At 44.0% G+C, this 16,338-nt stretch overlaps 1 protein-coding gene across 2 annotated transcripts in view; it reads left to right on the top strand.

The window, feature by feature from the left end:
- Positions 1-16,338, top strand: part of lipeb (lipase, hormone-sensitive b) — an 88,591-nt gene that overhangs the window by 10,552 nt on the left and 61,701 nt on the right. For both annotated transcript variants that reach the window (XM_063056722.1, XM_063056720.1), the window contains exon 2: positions 9,345-9,880. In XM_063056722.1, coding sequence (XP_062912792.1) covers positions 9,345-9,880 — 536 coding nt within the window. The remainder of the gene's footprint in view (positions 1-9,344; positions 9,881-16,338) is intronic.

Here is a 16,338-nt window from a genome sequence, read left to right as displayed (position 1 = left end):
TATTGTCTCAGCAACATCCTGTATGGTTGTAACATGACGTCCCAATTCCTGTCTCGCTGCCCTGAGGCAGGCATGCCAAATGCTTTCTTTACCACTCTGTCTCTAAGCTTCTTTTTTTCCATCCTTTCTAGTATAATGACACCTTATAACTAGATAACCAGAAGTTTGTCCATCTACTTTGAAATGATGCCCAGTGTTGGGACTTCATCTTATTAGCTGTAAAGGACCTTCTGCTTTTACCACTTCTGCTCATGACACCACCACTACCTCCTCTGTTGCACAGTAGCTGCCCTTTGGATTCCGCAGGCATGTTTGCTTGTGTACTCTGTGCTTACTGCTGAAAGCCTTGCCCGTTCTCTTGTGTTACCTCTACACCCACCTTCCCACACCCCAAGATTGCAAACCAGCTCATTCTCTTTTCATCAACCTGACCTCATCCAAAGACCTTGGCAGTCAACCTGATTCTGACCTTGGCTCTCATCTCTGGAATTCCCTTCCTCACCCCGCTTCCTCTTTGTTGTCCTGTTAGAAACCCTGTGCAACCCACTTTTTTAAGAAATCTTTAAAACCACAAGTGTAGTTGTATAGTTTGATGATTAAGCTTCAGGTTTATTACCACTGACTTAGGTGACCCAAAATTTGTTCATTTGCGGCAGGAGTGCTGTGCAGACATAAAATTGATATAAATTACAAAAATATATAAATAGTGCAAAAAGAATGTACTGTTCCTGGACTGTTCAGAAATCTGATGACAGAGGGGAAGAAGCTGTTCCTTAAATGCTGAGTGTGGATCTTCAGGGTCCTGTACCTTCCCCCCGAAGAGGGCACGTCCCAGATGAATGATGCCATCTTCTTGAGGCACCACCTCTTGAAGGTATCCTCAATGATGAGGAGGGTTGTGCCCATAATGGAGTGGCTGAGTCTACAACACTCTGCAACCTCTTGTGATCCTGTGCATTGGAGTCTTCATACCAAGTAGTGATGCAACCAGTCAGAATGGTCTCCATCATACTTCTATAGAAATGTGCTTCAGTATTTATACTTATACGTTATACTTTATATTTTATTGTCGCCTAACAATTGATACTAGAACATACAATCATCACAGCGATATTTGATTCTGCACTTCCCACTCCCTGGAGTACAAATCGATAGTAAATATTAAAAATTTAAATTATAAATTATAAATCATAAATAGAAAATGGAAAGTAAGGTAGTGCAGGTCCGGATATTTGGAGGGTACGGCCCAGATCCGGGTCAGGGTCCGTTCAGCAGTCTTATCACAGTTGGAAAGAAGCTGTTCCCAAATCTGGCCATACGAGTCTTCAGGCTCCTGAGCCTTCTCCCATCTCCTCAAGCTTCTAACAAAGTAGAACTACTGATATTCCTTCTATATGATTGCATCATTGTGTTGCGCCCAGTACAGTCCTTTGTGAAGTATTAGTGTGTCTGCTTGCGGAAGGGCATATATGTGTTGAAGATAATTTAGGGAAACTTCTGAAAACTTGCTATGAATTAGTAGGTTGTCTTGTGGGGAAAGGTTGGTTGGGGGGGTGGAATCATGATTGAATTTGTCGAGTCTTGGCAGGGTGAGTGTGTAGAGGATGCTTCCCCCAAGGGTACATCTACAATCAGGGGTCACTGTTTGAAAATAAAGGATTGCCCATATACTCAGCCTCCAATGCTGTATCAGTGGTTTATCTTGTAACAAAGGCCATCATACAGAGTCTGATTTGGGATAGCCAGCACATCTTTGTGCATGGGGAGTCATGTCTGATAAATCTCTTGAAGGAGGTAACTAGGAAGGCGGATGAGAATAGAGCAGTGGGCATCCGTTTGATTAATTCCCTCATGGCAGGCTAGCCTGGAAGATTAGATTGCACAGGATCCAGGTGGAGAAAGTGGACTAGACTCATAATAGGCTCAGTGGTAGAAAGCAAAGATCAACAATTGCTTCTTCGGCTGGAGGCCTGTGACCAGTGGTATCCCACAGAGGTCGGTGCTAAGTCCTTTGTTTCCAAATTTCAAAATCAAATTCAAATTAAATTTGTTTAATTATTATTCAACCATACACGAATACAGCCGAATGAAACAGTGTTCCTTTGGGGCCAAGGTGCAAAGTGTACACAGCATGTTCAAAATAGCAAGCAAAAAAAAACATAGTCATGCAAAAAAAGAACACATATATATAACCAAGACGCTGAGCTACATGTCCCTCAAATTGGTTGTACAGTTCCCGGCAGTGCCCAGCCACTGCAATCTAGCCTGTAATTCTAACGATCAAACACTGGAGGGCAGCACCAATGGGAAAGGCCAACCCCCCCCCCCCCCACCCAACAGAGCATCGACGCTACGCTGCACCACCTCTGGTGTCTCCTCCCCTGGACTGCAGCAGCAGGCAAGCCCGCAGCTTGAGGCCAGTCCTCATCTCAACTGAGGCTATGCAGCTCTCCTGCTGTCTGTGGTATCAACAAGGGAAACCGGCCTGCAGCACCTTGCATTATCAATGTCCAACAGGATCTTGCGATCGCAAGGGAAAAGTCCAAGACAATCACCCACAGTTATACTGTATGCCACCTTCATGTACCAGCTTCAATGTTTTTGAGTAGTGGGCAGCAACATGGTCTGCAGCTAAACTTGCTCCTCTGGCACCCAGTAATTTATATAAACAATTTGGATGTGAATGCACAGGGCATGGTTAGTAAGTTTGCAAATTATACTAAAATAGGTGGTGATGTGAAAAATATACGTTATGAAAATTACAAAGGGATCTTGATTAGTTAGATATATGTGCTGAGGTTGGCTCATGGCTTTCAATCCATGAAAATAGAACAGAGAACTTTGAACATTACATCACAATGTTGTGCTGACCCTTCAACCTATTCACAATCAATCAAACCCTTCCCTCCATTTTTCTTTCATCCATTTGCCTAGCCAAGTCTTTTAAATGCTCCTAATGTATTTGCCTCTATCACCACCCTTGGCAGCAAAGTTAAGATAAATGCAGATAGGTGCCCAGTAGTCAGCACAGTGGGCCCAATGGCCCGTTTCCACATTGATTAATGATGGCTCTGTGGAAGGAGAGAACATTAATTAATGTTCATCACAGCTCCTCGAAGATAGTATGCTGATGACTCCTTGATTCTTAATTCACCATGAAGCCTTGGCACGATCATGGTCAATGTCTTCCCTGTACTTGATTAGATAGTCCCTTACACCATTAATGCAAGTGAACTGCTTCATTCTTAGTGTTTTCTCAGGGAGCTCAGGATTTCCATGACCCTCTGTCGCCCAGTGTGACAACATTACCCTGAACATTGCAGCTTTTTATTTAAGGACTATACAGTGTGATTGGATTCACTTCCCAGTCCCCATGCCCCCTTGCCCCATGCCCCCTCCCCCTTCCCCATTCCCCCCTCTCCCCCACCCCCTTTCCCCCTCCCCCACACGTCCCTCTCCCCACCACCACCGTGTCTCCTCACCACTGTCTCTCCCCCTCTTCGAGGACCAGCTTTGATCCCAGCCTCAGGTGCTGTCTGTGTTGAATTTGAGCACTAGCCCTATAACCACTTGAGTTTCCTCCACATCAACCCAATGTATGGGGTCCGTGGGTAAATTGATTACCCCCCACCCCCAGCATCTAGGTGAGAGGTGTATTCTGAGGAGAGCTGTTGGGTGTGTGGGAGAATGAAGTGGGATTGGTATAAATGCTTGGCTAATGGGTCATCACAGACTCTGGAAGAACCTATTTCTCTGCTGCATCTCTCTCTGGATGCGTGAGGCATGTGATTTTGTTGGTGAGTGATTGGTGTGCTCTGTAATATATTGCATTTAGTGTCCATTTACATGATTCTCAAGACTAGGTGTGCAGGAATAGCAACTAATTAAAAAAGCTAACAATGTTATCATTTATTGATAGAGAGATTAAATGGAAAGGTAAGGATTGTATTTCATTTGTGCAGGACATTGCTGAGACCATATCTAGTCTCCTGTGTACAGGATTGACGTGTCTATTTAAGGAAGGATGGGCATGTGTCTTATGGGGAAAAGTTGCAAGAGAAGTCTTGTGTCTACTGGTGTTTGGAAGAGTGACGAGGGTCTTGATAGGGTGGGTGTGGAGTAGATGTGTCATCCTGAGGGAGAATCTAGAACCAGGAGTCTAATAGCTGCAGGTCCTTTGGCCCAAATCGTGCATGCCAACCAAGTTGCCTGAGCTAGTCCCATTTGCCTGTCTTTGGTCTATATCTCCACGTTTCCATCCATATCTCTACTAAGTATCTTTTAAGCATTATATTTGTACTCATCTGTACGATTTCCTCTTGCTGGCCATTCCATATACCCATCACCAACAGTGTGGCAAAAAGTTCCTTCTTTTAAATTTTGCCTTCTCACCTTAAACCTATGCCCTCTAGTTTTTAATTCCCTTTCCCTGACAAAATAACTGTGTGCATTCACCCTAAGTACACTTCTCATGATTTTGTATATCTCTGTATGGTGTACAGGTTTCCCTCACCGTCCAAAGGTAGAGCGTTCCTATGAAACGGTTCGTAAGCTGAAATGTCGTAAAACGAAGAAGCAATTACCATTTATTTATATGGGGAAATTTTGTGAGCGTTCGCAGACCCAAAAATAACCTACCAAATCATGCCAAATAACACATAAAACCTAAAATAGCAGTAACATATAGTAAAAGCAGGAATGATATGATAAATACACAGCCTATATAAAGTAGAAATACTTTTCCACAATCATTACTGAACTGTTCTCCATAGCGAAAATCTCACGCAAGCACTCTCGGCGGAAAATCTCACGCAAGCGCTGTTGGCAAGAACACTCTCTCCAGTAACCTTTAAGCTATGAAGCTGCCAAATCATACCAAATAACACATAAAAATACACAGCCAATATAAAGTAGAAATAATGTATGTACAGTGTAGTATCTCGGGAATCGGGAAGATAGCTTGCCTTGCACACTGATGATGGTGTGTTAGACTGAGTCGTCGCAGGTTGGGATGGTGCAGTGGCCCCCGCCCTCCAGGCCGCCGACCAATACATTACCAATGAAGCATGCAGGAATGCAGCTGTAGCCGGGAGGCACACAGCACATCTTTAAGATAAAAGCCAAAATAAACAAGCTAATTAATTAGGTGCCGCCGGACACGTAATTGTCAGCCCAGATCAGTGCCGATTTCCGATTGCGTCGTCTCTGATCTGGGCCGACAATTACGTGTTGGCGGCACCTAATTAATTAGCATGTTTATTTCGGCTTTTTTCTTAAAGATGAGCTGTGTGCCTCCCGGCTACCGTTGCATTCTCCGCGAATCGGTATCTGTCCGTAGCCTGGGGGTTGGGGTGGTGGGACACTGGGGTGCATCTCGTCATCATCTGTTTCCAGTAGAGCATGCAGCTCATCTTCTACTATCTCTGCCCGCCTCGATGTCGAAGGTCGAGGTTCGTCGTCTGCTGTGGCTGATGTGGAAGGCTTGCTTGACTGCTGAGCCTCACACATTTTTCTATAATACAGTTCTTTGTAAGGACTCAAACAATCCTGCAAATATCTCCTAAACTGACGTACCCTTTCAAAATTAAAGTGGTACCCTTTCATTCGGTTTCGATTGTTATCCTTTTTTCTTCCAATTGCATCAGCTCTTCATCTGTCAGTTCTTGGTCATGGGATGCCAAAACCTCTTCAACATCATGTTCGTCAGCTTCCACAAGCCAAACTCACGTTGTCCTTACTTCGTTCACCACGATCAAAACGCTTAATTATGTCTAGTTTTACGCTAAGTGTAACACCCTTACGAGCTCTTTCAGGCTTTTCCGATACCTTAGAACTCAACTTGCACACGACTGCTCACAGGCTCGTGTTTAAGCAATGCTGGCGAGAATCCGGGGGAGAGCGGCTGCTCGGGGCACGTGCTGCCTTTTATCATGTGCTGATTTTTTTTCGTAACAGTGAAAACATCTTCTGAAAGCGAAAACAGGGTACTAATGTAGGTCTTTCATAACAGTGAGGTTTCGTAAAGCGAACGTTGGAAAAGCAGGGGACACCTGTATCTCCACTTCCAACACTCCAAGGAATAAAGACATTGTCCATGCTTCATCTGGCTGCCATTAACTAAATAAGACAAAGAAGTAACTTATTGTAAAGAACTTTATGTGAATGTTAGGGAAATTAATTTGCTAAGGAAATTCGATTAAAGTTGATCGTAAGTAAACTAGAGACGCACTTTGAAGTAAAGAGAGCTTTATTCATGATATCATGGGGAGTGGAATCTCTAACAGTGGCTTTCGAACTCCAAATAATACAGAGAGCATAGCTCCCTTTATGCATGTACAAAATAATAGCAAAAGCAAAGGCTGTTTGATTAACCTTGTGAATTAGAAAAGATAAGCTAGGTTCACCTGCAGTTCTCTTGTGATAAACTATACCCATAGCAACAGCCAAAAATTAAAAATTCAGTGCTGTGTACAACTTTGTATTAACAACCAGTTTGCTCATATCCTTGAGTCTAATTCTTACAAGATAAAAAACTGCAAGTATTTATTCTAAAAGTCATCTCTACTGAAAGCCAAGGCCATATCTACAACAAACTAATCTGCAAACCAAAAAGCCAATTTTAACCCTTTCTCTATTATAGTCATAGTCATACTTTATTGAGCCCAGGGGAAATTGGTTTTCGTTACAGTTGCACCATAAATAATAAATAGTAATAGAACCATGAATAGTTAAATATTAATATGTAGATTATGCTAGTAAATTATGAAATAAGTCCAGGACCAGCCTATTGGCTCAGGGTGTCTGACCCTCCAAGGGAGGAGTTGTAAAGTTTGATGCCACAGGCAGGAATGACTTCCTATGACGCTCTGCGCTGCACCTCGGAGGAATGAGTCTCTGGCTGAATGTATTCCTGTGCCCACCCAGTGCATTATGTAGTGGATGGGAGACATTGACCAAGATGGCATGCAACTTAGACAGCATCCTCTTTTCAGACACCACCGTCAGAGAGTCCAGTTCCATCCCCACAACATCACTGGCCCTAGGAATGAGTTTGTTGATTCTGTTGGTGTCTGCTACCCTCAGCCTGCTGCCCCAGCACACAACAGCAAACATGATCGCACTGGCCACCACAGACTCGTAGAACATCCTCAGCATCGTCCGGCAGATGTTAAAGGACCTCAGTCTCCTCAGGAAATGGAGACAGCTCTGACCCTTCTTGTAGACAGCCTTAGTGTTCTTAGACCAGTCCAGTTTATTGTCAATTCGTATCCCCAGGTATTTGTAATCCTCCACCATGTCCACACTGACCCCCTGGATGGAAACAGGGGTCACCGGTACCTTAGCTCTCCTCAGGTCTACCACCAGCTCCTTAGTCTTTTTCACATTAAGCTGCAGATAATTCTGCTCATACCATGTGACAAAGTTTTCTACCGTAGCCCTGTACTCAACCTCATCTCCCTTGCTTTAACTCACCATATTTTCCTCCATAGTGAAGAATAGTTCTGTTCCAAAAATGTTTAATTGATTGTAAAGCTGAACTTAAAAAAAGCAGCTGCCTTGATCGGGCTATTTGAATATGTCCGATGTGTCATTCAATTGCAATTAACTAAACAAAACAGAGAAATAACTGGTTGTAAAATAGTTTACTTTATATGAGGAATCTTTCTGCATTACTTGGAAACCAAGAATGGTTAAGAGGTTAAGGATTAAAGGGACAAGGTGGGAGAATGGACTTCACCCACGTTTGAATGGTTGAGCAGACTCAATGGGCAGAATGGTAGAATTCTGTTCTTGTATCTTATGAAGTGTTTATTCTGATTTTTTTTTTACTATAAGTAAACTACTTTGCAAAATATTTGACTCTTCCATCCTGGGAAAACGGCAATTCAAATGCTGGTCCAAATTTTGTGAGAGTAGCAGAGAAGGTGATGGAGATATCTGGGAACCAAGAACGGTGTTTGTTTTGAGTTTCTCAGATAGGGAAACAAGAACATTGTTGCGTTCCATATCTATTCCTGATAACAACCTGGTTATATCTGTCTAGCCAAGCACCATTGTAATTGGACAGTTCTTTTCCCCTTGTTATCATCACCCACATGAGAGTCTGCCAGTGTCTATAGAAGGTTGGGGAGTTTGGCTTGTCCCTAAACATTCCAACAAACTTCTACAAATGTCCTGTTGAAAGTATTCTGACTGGTCTGATGTGGCAATTTGAATGCACAGAAACGTAAGAAGCTGCAGAGAGTAGTGGATTCAGCCGATGCATCACGGTCACATCCCTCCCTACCCTTGGTAGTATCTACAGGAGGTATTTAGTATCTAGAAGGCAACATCCATCAGCAAAGATCCCCACCATCTGGGTCTTGCCCATTTTCTCTACCATCAGGTAGGAGGTACAGAAGTCTGAAATCCCACATCACCCGGTTCAGGGACAGCTACTTCCCTTCAACTATTCAGTTCTTGAATCAACCAGCTCAACCCTGATCAGTATGTCATTTTAGCAACACCTTGGCCACCCACACAAAATGCTGGAGGAACTCAGTAAGTCAAGCAACATCTGTGGAAGGGAATAAACAATCAATGTTTTGGGCTGGGACCCTTCACCAGCAACCTCATGAACAGTATCATTCCAAAATGCTGACTTCCATAGATGCTGCCTAACCTGCTGGAACCCCTTGTGTCTATGATTTGTATTACAATAGCCTGTTCATGTTCTAATTGTCTTCTTTCTTATTAAAGGTGCATATAATATACTGCATGTTTAATTTATGTTTTTCTTGTGAATGTTATGTCTTTGATTCTGTGTGCCTGTGATGATGCTGCAAGTAGGTTTTTCATTGCACCTGTACATACAGGAACTTGACTTTGACTTTGGTAAAGCACCATAGCATGAACATCATATTCACCAGTTTCAGGTAACTACTGGCTCCCTGCGACCCCCCCCCCCCATCTCTTTTCTCTCCTCCTGACAAAGTTAATTCTTCCTACACCCACAGCCCAGCCCCCATCATCCTGTTTCTTTCCTCTCCTCCCTGCACTTCATTTGCCCATTACCTTCAGACCTATCCCACTGGGACCCCTCCTGTTACTGTTCCTCCACACCTCCCTATTTGGTTTCCTGCTCCACCTCCTTCTCCCATCAAATTCCACCATCTGCAGCTTTTTTTCCCACCGTCACTGGAATGCAGTGCACAGAACAGTTCAGCACAGGTACAAGCCCTTCGAACGTGACAGCACATGTTGAACTAACTAAATGCTGTACAGAACTAACAGAATCTTTTGTGTTTATAACTGTCAGTAATGAAATGCCCAACTAAACTAATCCATTGAATCTGATCCTCCAGGGTCACTCATGCACACCTCCTCCATGGATACAAGGACCATGTTCCTGCTGCTGCAGTCTGTCATTGAGGACAATGTCCACTTCTTCCAGGAGAACCCTTCGGAGGCCTCTCGTCGCTTCATTTCTGCCTTCAGCCAGATCCAGGAGGACACACATGGGCTGCAGCCACTGATGCTTGCCTTTGCGGGATCCCTCGCTGCCTTTGACTTCGACGAGCAAACGCCCGCCAATGGGTACCGCAGCCTGATGAAGGTGGTTCGGGCCTGCGTCCTGCACATCGTCCACAAGGCCCGCTACATCGCTGCCAACCGCCGCAGCATTTTCTTCCGTACAAGCCACAACCTGATGGAGATCGAGGCCTACAGCTCAGCACTGAGGCAGCTGCGCGCCCTGCTCTACTTCGCCCAGAAGCTGCTTACCGAAAGCAGGCAGGGCAACCTTTTCTCTGATGAGGAAAGGGGCCTGTCTGAGGAGTTCCTCCGTGAGTCCAACTCCATGCACAAGGGCTGCTTCTACGGCCGATGCTTGGGCTTCCAGGTCAGTGTTCCTTCCCCTCAGTGTCAAGCCAATTCTGCGGAATCCTATGCCCCTTCCCATTTTTGTAAACCACCCCCACCCTTGCGCCAATGCCCCCATATGTCTCTAAAACTCCTTCCTGGTCTCTACATCCCTCACCATCTCCGTGACTCCTCCAGCCCCAACACTCTTCCCTGTCTCTGTAACCCTTTCTGCCCTCTGCGCCCCTCCCCATCTCTGACACTATCCAACCCCTACAACCTTCCGCTCCCTCTCTAACCCTCTATGCACCTTACTATTCCCTACACTCCTCCCTTGAATCCACTCTGTGACCCTCTCCAGTTCCTATACTCCTCCCTCCATAAAGCCCTCTAACCACAACACCCTTCCCCATCTCTGTAAACCCCTCTGGTCCCTACACCCCAGACATGATGGAATGCAGACTCCTTGGGCCAATTCTGCTCATATCTCTTATGGTGTTATTGTCTTATGGAAACAGGGTCCCAGTGAGTTTAAAGTGAGTAGGAAATAGGGCCTGGTGAGTTTAAAGGGAGTGGGTAAGGGTCTTGGTGATTTTGAAAGGAGCAGAATCAGTACCCCATTGATTTTAAAGGGGTTGTAGAAATTAAGGTCCAATCAATCTAATAGGAGAAGGAAATGGGTCATAGTGAGCATGAAAGGAACATGTGAAACAGACATTGTGAGCCAGATCCCAAACCAATAGGATTTCTAAATAACTGGAGACCTGATTATCAGAGTTTTACTGTATACAGGACAGCAGGTAATCAGGAAGGCAAATAGAATGTTGAGTCTTATCTCAAGGTGACTAGGATATAAAAGTAGGGAGATCTTACTCCTCTGTACAAGGCACGAGTGAGCTTAATAGTTATCGACTATGTAGTGTTCTTTTGATTGACTGTAAATGAACAATATCAGTGCACACACGTAGTGCAGATAATGGACTGCCTTCACTCTCTTCATACTGACGTCAAAATAAAAAATATCAAAATCATCAAAAATCACTGTTTTTTGAATTGGCGTCTGACGGCCGATACGGACAACATAACACAAGTGCACGCAACTAATGAAAACTGTTCACTCCATTGTGTCTAACAGCTACACAGTGCACTGACTGACACTAGTTAGAAACTGTTCAGTAACAGTCGCTTGTCTGGTGCTAACAGTGCACCGACTGACACTAGTTAGAAACTGTTCGGTAACAATCGCTTGTCCCAATTAAGCAGCATAGTGTCGCAAATAAACAAAGGGAATCCCACCTATTTTCTTAATTAGTTTTTGTTCTTTAAATAAGCGGCTGTTCCAATTAACCAATGGCATAAATGTTAATAAACATGAGGTGATGAATTTTAAGAGTACTGATCGGGTTGGAACATGAGCTATGAATGGTAGTTTTGCTATACTGAGGCAGTGATTAGGGTTGTGCTGGCTGGTTCAAGAACCAAATGGTGGAAGGGAAGTAGCTGTTCCTGAACATAGTAGTGTGGGACTTTTCTGCCTGATGGTAGCTGCAAGTAGAATGCATGACCCAGACTGTTGCAGTCTTTGATGATGGGTGTTGCTTTCTGCAGATGCTACCAATGGCAGGAAGGGATGTGCCCAGGTTGTACTGGGCTGAGTCCACAACTCTGCAGCTTCTTACATTCCAGCGCATTCGAATTGTTGTGCCAGACTGTGATGCAACCAGTCAGGATACTTCTAACTGTATACCTGTATGTGTGACAAGCATCCTTCTTAACCCCCTGAGAAAGTAAAAATGTTTTACTTTCCTTATGGTTGAATCCCTACTGATAGCCCGTCTGAAGAATGTACAACTCATCGAACTTGACATTGTAAGTTCCAGGAGGAAGTTTCCCCTTGTCGGAGAGCCTGTTACCAGACGCAATTGTCTCAGAGTAAGAGGGCTTCTGTTTATGGCTGTGACTGTAATGAAGAATTTCCCCCATCTAAGGATTTCCATGCTTCAGAAAGGCAAGAAGATTAGATCAGATTAGGTTAGATTATCGTCACGTACGCCACAGTGCACTGAAATTCCTCTCTCATGTGAAACTCACAGAGTAAATATTGCACATGATAATAAATACAACAATAAATATTGTTAATACCATAAATAAATAAATAACCATGACACCACTGTGGGTGCCAGTAGCAGTCAGCACTATGCTGTTACAGCTCGGGATGTTCCAGAGTTCAGAGTTCAATTCTGGCACCGTTCTGTAAGGAGTCTCTGCACGTTCTGCCCGTGGAACGCTTGGGTTTTCTTCAGCTCCTCCAGTTTCCTTCCACAGTCCAAAGACATACTGGGTGGATTAATTAGCAATTGTAAATTGTGTCTTGATGAGCTTAGGGGGTGTTAATTGGTTTTGTCAGGGGTTGCTGATGTGGCATGCCTCGAAGAGTTGGAAAGGCAAACTTTCTGCTGTGTCACGAAATAAATAAATACAACAACAAGCTCAACAGCGGAATGGGTCGAAAATTGTCTGAAGCAGTGCAAATGGAATTATGGAAGTGACAATCTCAGAACAACAGAGATAGAGTTAAGAGTCCGAGAATGCAGCAACACCACTGGGAAGGAGATGTGAGAGAGGTGACTGATTCTGGAGTCTGGTAGCACTGGGAAAGAAGACATTCTTGAGACTGGTTGTCTAGGTTTGAAGCTCCTGTATCTGCTCCCAGAAGTTATAAAGGAGAAAAGGGAATGCCCAGTGTGGTAGGAATTCTCTACAACAGCACTAATCTTCCTGAAGTAATGTACCGTGAACATGGGCTGGATTTACCCTATGATGGACTGGGCTGTGATTACCACTCTCTGCAGGTTACATTGGTCCAGAGCAGAGCAGAATACCTCAAAGCTGAGTTAGATTTTTAATCAATATGGGAATCGCTAGTTATGAGGAGAGACTGGGAAAGTGGACAGGAGAGATGGATCAGCCATGATCTTCTTGTAAGGCAAAGGAAGCTTGAGGCATTGAATAGTCTGACATCCCTGCCAAGTGACCTGGTTCTGAATTCAAGGCTATGCCTCATTGTTTTAACTCTCTTGCTGTCTGATTCCTCTGTATCTTCCCAACTAAATTCATTAAGCATGTGATTAGGGTGACCTTCAATTTATACTCAAGGGCCCATGCATGATGTTTATAGACCTTATCTTTATTCTTAAACTATTTCATCTCCAGAAGAATATAGACCATTTTCAGGCAGTTGGGATTAGCATCATGATCAGTACAGACATTGTAGGCTGAAGAGCTGTTCCTGTTCTGCACTCTCCTATTCTGTGTTCTAGTACAGTCCTCAGGATGTAACATTCAAGAAACATCTGCATGAGAAGTTAAATGAAAATGAGTGACTGGTGAAGGTTGTATTGGTTTAATATTGGCACATGTACAGTTCTGACATATGGTGAAAAACTGTTCTGCATGCCATCCATACAAATCAACATAGCACAAGTTAAAACAATAACAAAATGTAGTTAGTTAGACCATAATGAAGTTAAGAATCGATGTTATTATAAGACAAGAGGTACGTCCAATAATTTTATAAGAGTGGGATAGAAAATGTCTTTAAACCTGGTGGGATGTACTTTCAGGCTTTTGTATCTTCTGCCTGATGGGACGGGGAGGTAGCTGGGGTAGGAGGGATCATTGATTACATTTTCTGCCAAGGCAGCAAGAAGTGTAGCCAGAGTCCATGGAGGGGAGGCTAGTTTCCATAATGTGCCAAGTTGTGTCCACAACTCTCTGCCATTTCTTGTGGTCATAAGCAGTTGCCGTGCCAAACCAGGATGCGTCCAGATAGGACGCTTTCTATGGTACATATATAAAGATTGGTGAGTGCAAGCTGAATTTCTTTAATGAAAGCAGAGGCATTTTCTGTGTTTTCTTGGTCATGATGTCTACAAGTTGGTCAAGGACAAGCTATTGGTGATGTTTACACCTAGGAGCTTGAAGCTCTCAACCACCCCCATCTCAGTGGCATGGATATAGACAGAAGTGTGTTTTACACACATCTTCCTGAACTCAATAACCAGCTGTTTTGTTATGATGACAATGAGGAAAAGGTGGTTGCCTAGACCCAGGTTTTCTGTTTCCTTCCTGTTTTCTGTCATGTCATTAATTGAGATTCAGCCTAGCACAGTGTTGTCATCTGCAGGCTTGCAGATGGAGTTAGAGAAGAATCTGGATACACAGTCATGAGAGTTCAGTGGGAGCGTGAGAACATAGCCTTGTGGAGAACCAGTGCTGAGAATAATTGTGGCGGAGGTGTTGTGTTGCTGCCTAGCCTTGCTGATTGTGGTCTGTTTGTCAGGAAGTCAAGGATACAGTTGAAAAAGGGTTGTGTTGGGTCCCAGATCTGGGAGTTTGGAGAAGAGCTTGCTTGGAGCTATAGAATTGAAGATGGAGCTGTAATCTATAAATAGGACTCTGACGTAGCTGTCTTTATTATTCTCAAGCTCCAGGAATGAATGTAGAGCCATGGAGATGATGTCCACCATTGACATGCTTCACTGCAGTTGCTGAAGGTTGCATGGGAGACTGGAGTTGATGTATGCCATGAACATACTCTTAAAGCACTTCATGACGGTGGATGTCTGAGCCACTGGTGGTAGTCATTAAGGCACGTTATCTTGTTTTTCGTTGGGGTGATAGTGGTCCTCTTAAAGTAGGAGGGAACTTTAGGCTTCTGTATATCCTGTCCGATGGTAGCTATGTGAAGATGGCAGGGCTTATATGTTGGGAATCTTTGATGGTAGAAGATGCCCTCTTGAGACAGTACCTCTTGTAGATATTAGTGATGGTGGGGACAGATGTGTCCATAATGTATTAGGCTGAGTCCATTACTCCCTGCAGCTTCTTGCTTTCCTGTGCATTTGAATTGCCGTACCAGACCATGACTCTACTCATTTCATATTGTGGAGCCTGCTGGGCGTGCCTCTCCGCCTCACCATTTCTGACAGATTACACTGACTGACTAAATAGACATAATATACCTGTATCTGCCCCAGCTCACCTGCAAATCTGTTGGGTTTGTCTAGTGTATCTGATCCTCCTCTATGTCAGTGAGATCTGATGAAGATTGGGGGAATCACTTCATCAAGCACAACTTTACTCTGCCTGCCACAAAAGGCACCCATTTTAATTCTACTTCCCATTCCCATTACAACATGTCAGTCTGTGGCCCCCTCTACTGCCCGATAAGGCCACACTCAGGTTGGGTGAATAACACTTCCTATTCCACCTGAGTAGCCTCCAAACTGACAGCATGAGTATTGAGTTTTCTAACGTCTGGTATTTTCAGTCTCCTCCCCCTTCACTCTTTTTCCATTTCCTGTTCTGGCTCCCCTCTTTCCTCTTCTTCTCACCTGCCCATCACCTCCCTCTTCACTTCACCTCCTCCTTCACTTTGTCCACTATCCTCTCGTATCAGATTCATTCTTCTTCTGCCCTTTACCTTTTCCATGTTTCACCTTCCAGCTTCTCCCTCCACCCACCTATCCCTTCACCTAGTGTCACCTATCACTCCCCCCCCCCACTCACCTTCTTATTCTGGCTTTTTCCCCCTTCCATTACAGCACTGATAAAGAATCTCAGCCCAAATCATTATCTGTTTATTTCTCTCCACAGATGCTGTATGATCTGCTGAGCTCCTCCAATATTTTGTGTGTGTAATACATTGACATAGCCATCCCTCTCCCACCTTCTCCACCTCTGAACCCCAACTTGTTCTCTCCCTCCCACACCCTTTTCTTTGTCTGCTGAGCCCTTGCAGCATTTCCTGTTTCTACTGCTGTGAACTCTTTAAACTCTCTTTCTGCCTCTATTTGCTACCTGACCTTCTGAGTGTTTTCTGCCATCTTCCTGATTTTTGTTTCAGATTTCTGGCATCTGTATTGTTTTGTTCTGTTTTGATCCTGCCCTGTGATTGTATGTTTGTAGGTGATTCAAGTCTTGGGTCTTTCTTTACATAGCAAAATCCCACGTAAGAGTGCTACTTGTGTTTAGTTGTCAATTATACTGCCTCCATTGATGGGGACCTCCCCTCTCACTCCTCTCAAATTCCTTTAATTGTGCGTTCTCTCAGGATAGCAACAGTGTCTGTTGTGTTCCTGACCATTCTTATTGTCACGATTCCTCCAAGCTGTCCTGTGAACATAGAACATAGAACAACAGTTTGTTTGTTCGTCATATGCCGTGTCATGACATGGGCGATCATGGTCTTTGGCAAATTTTTCTACAGAAGTGGTTTGCCTTCTTCTGGACAGTGTCTTTACCAGATGGGTGACCCCAGCCATTATCAATACTCTTAAGAGATTGTGTGCCTGGTACCAGTGGTCACAGGACCAGTGAACAGCATTATATCACAGGAACAGTTTCTTCAGCCCATGATGCTGTGCTGAACTAATTAAATTAGTAATTAAACCTAAGTAAATTAATCCCTTCTGCCTACACAGGTCTGTATTCTTC

Source organism: Mobula hypostoma, chromosome 8, assembly GCF_963921235.1.
Source record: "Mobula hypostoma chromosome 8, sMobHyp1.1, whole genome shotgun sequence".
Lineage (NCBI taxonomy): Eukaryota > Metazoa > Chordata > Chondrichthyes > Myliobatiformes > Myliobatidae > Mobula > Mobula hypostoma.
The sequence above is the reverse complement of the archived record's forward strand: the minus strand, read 5'-3'. Positions and strand labels throughout refer to the sequence as shown.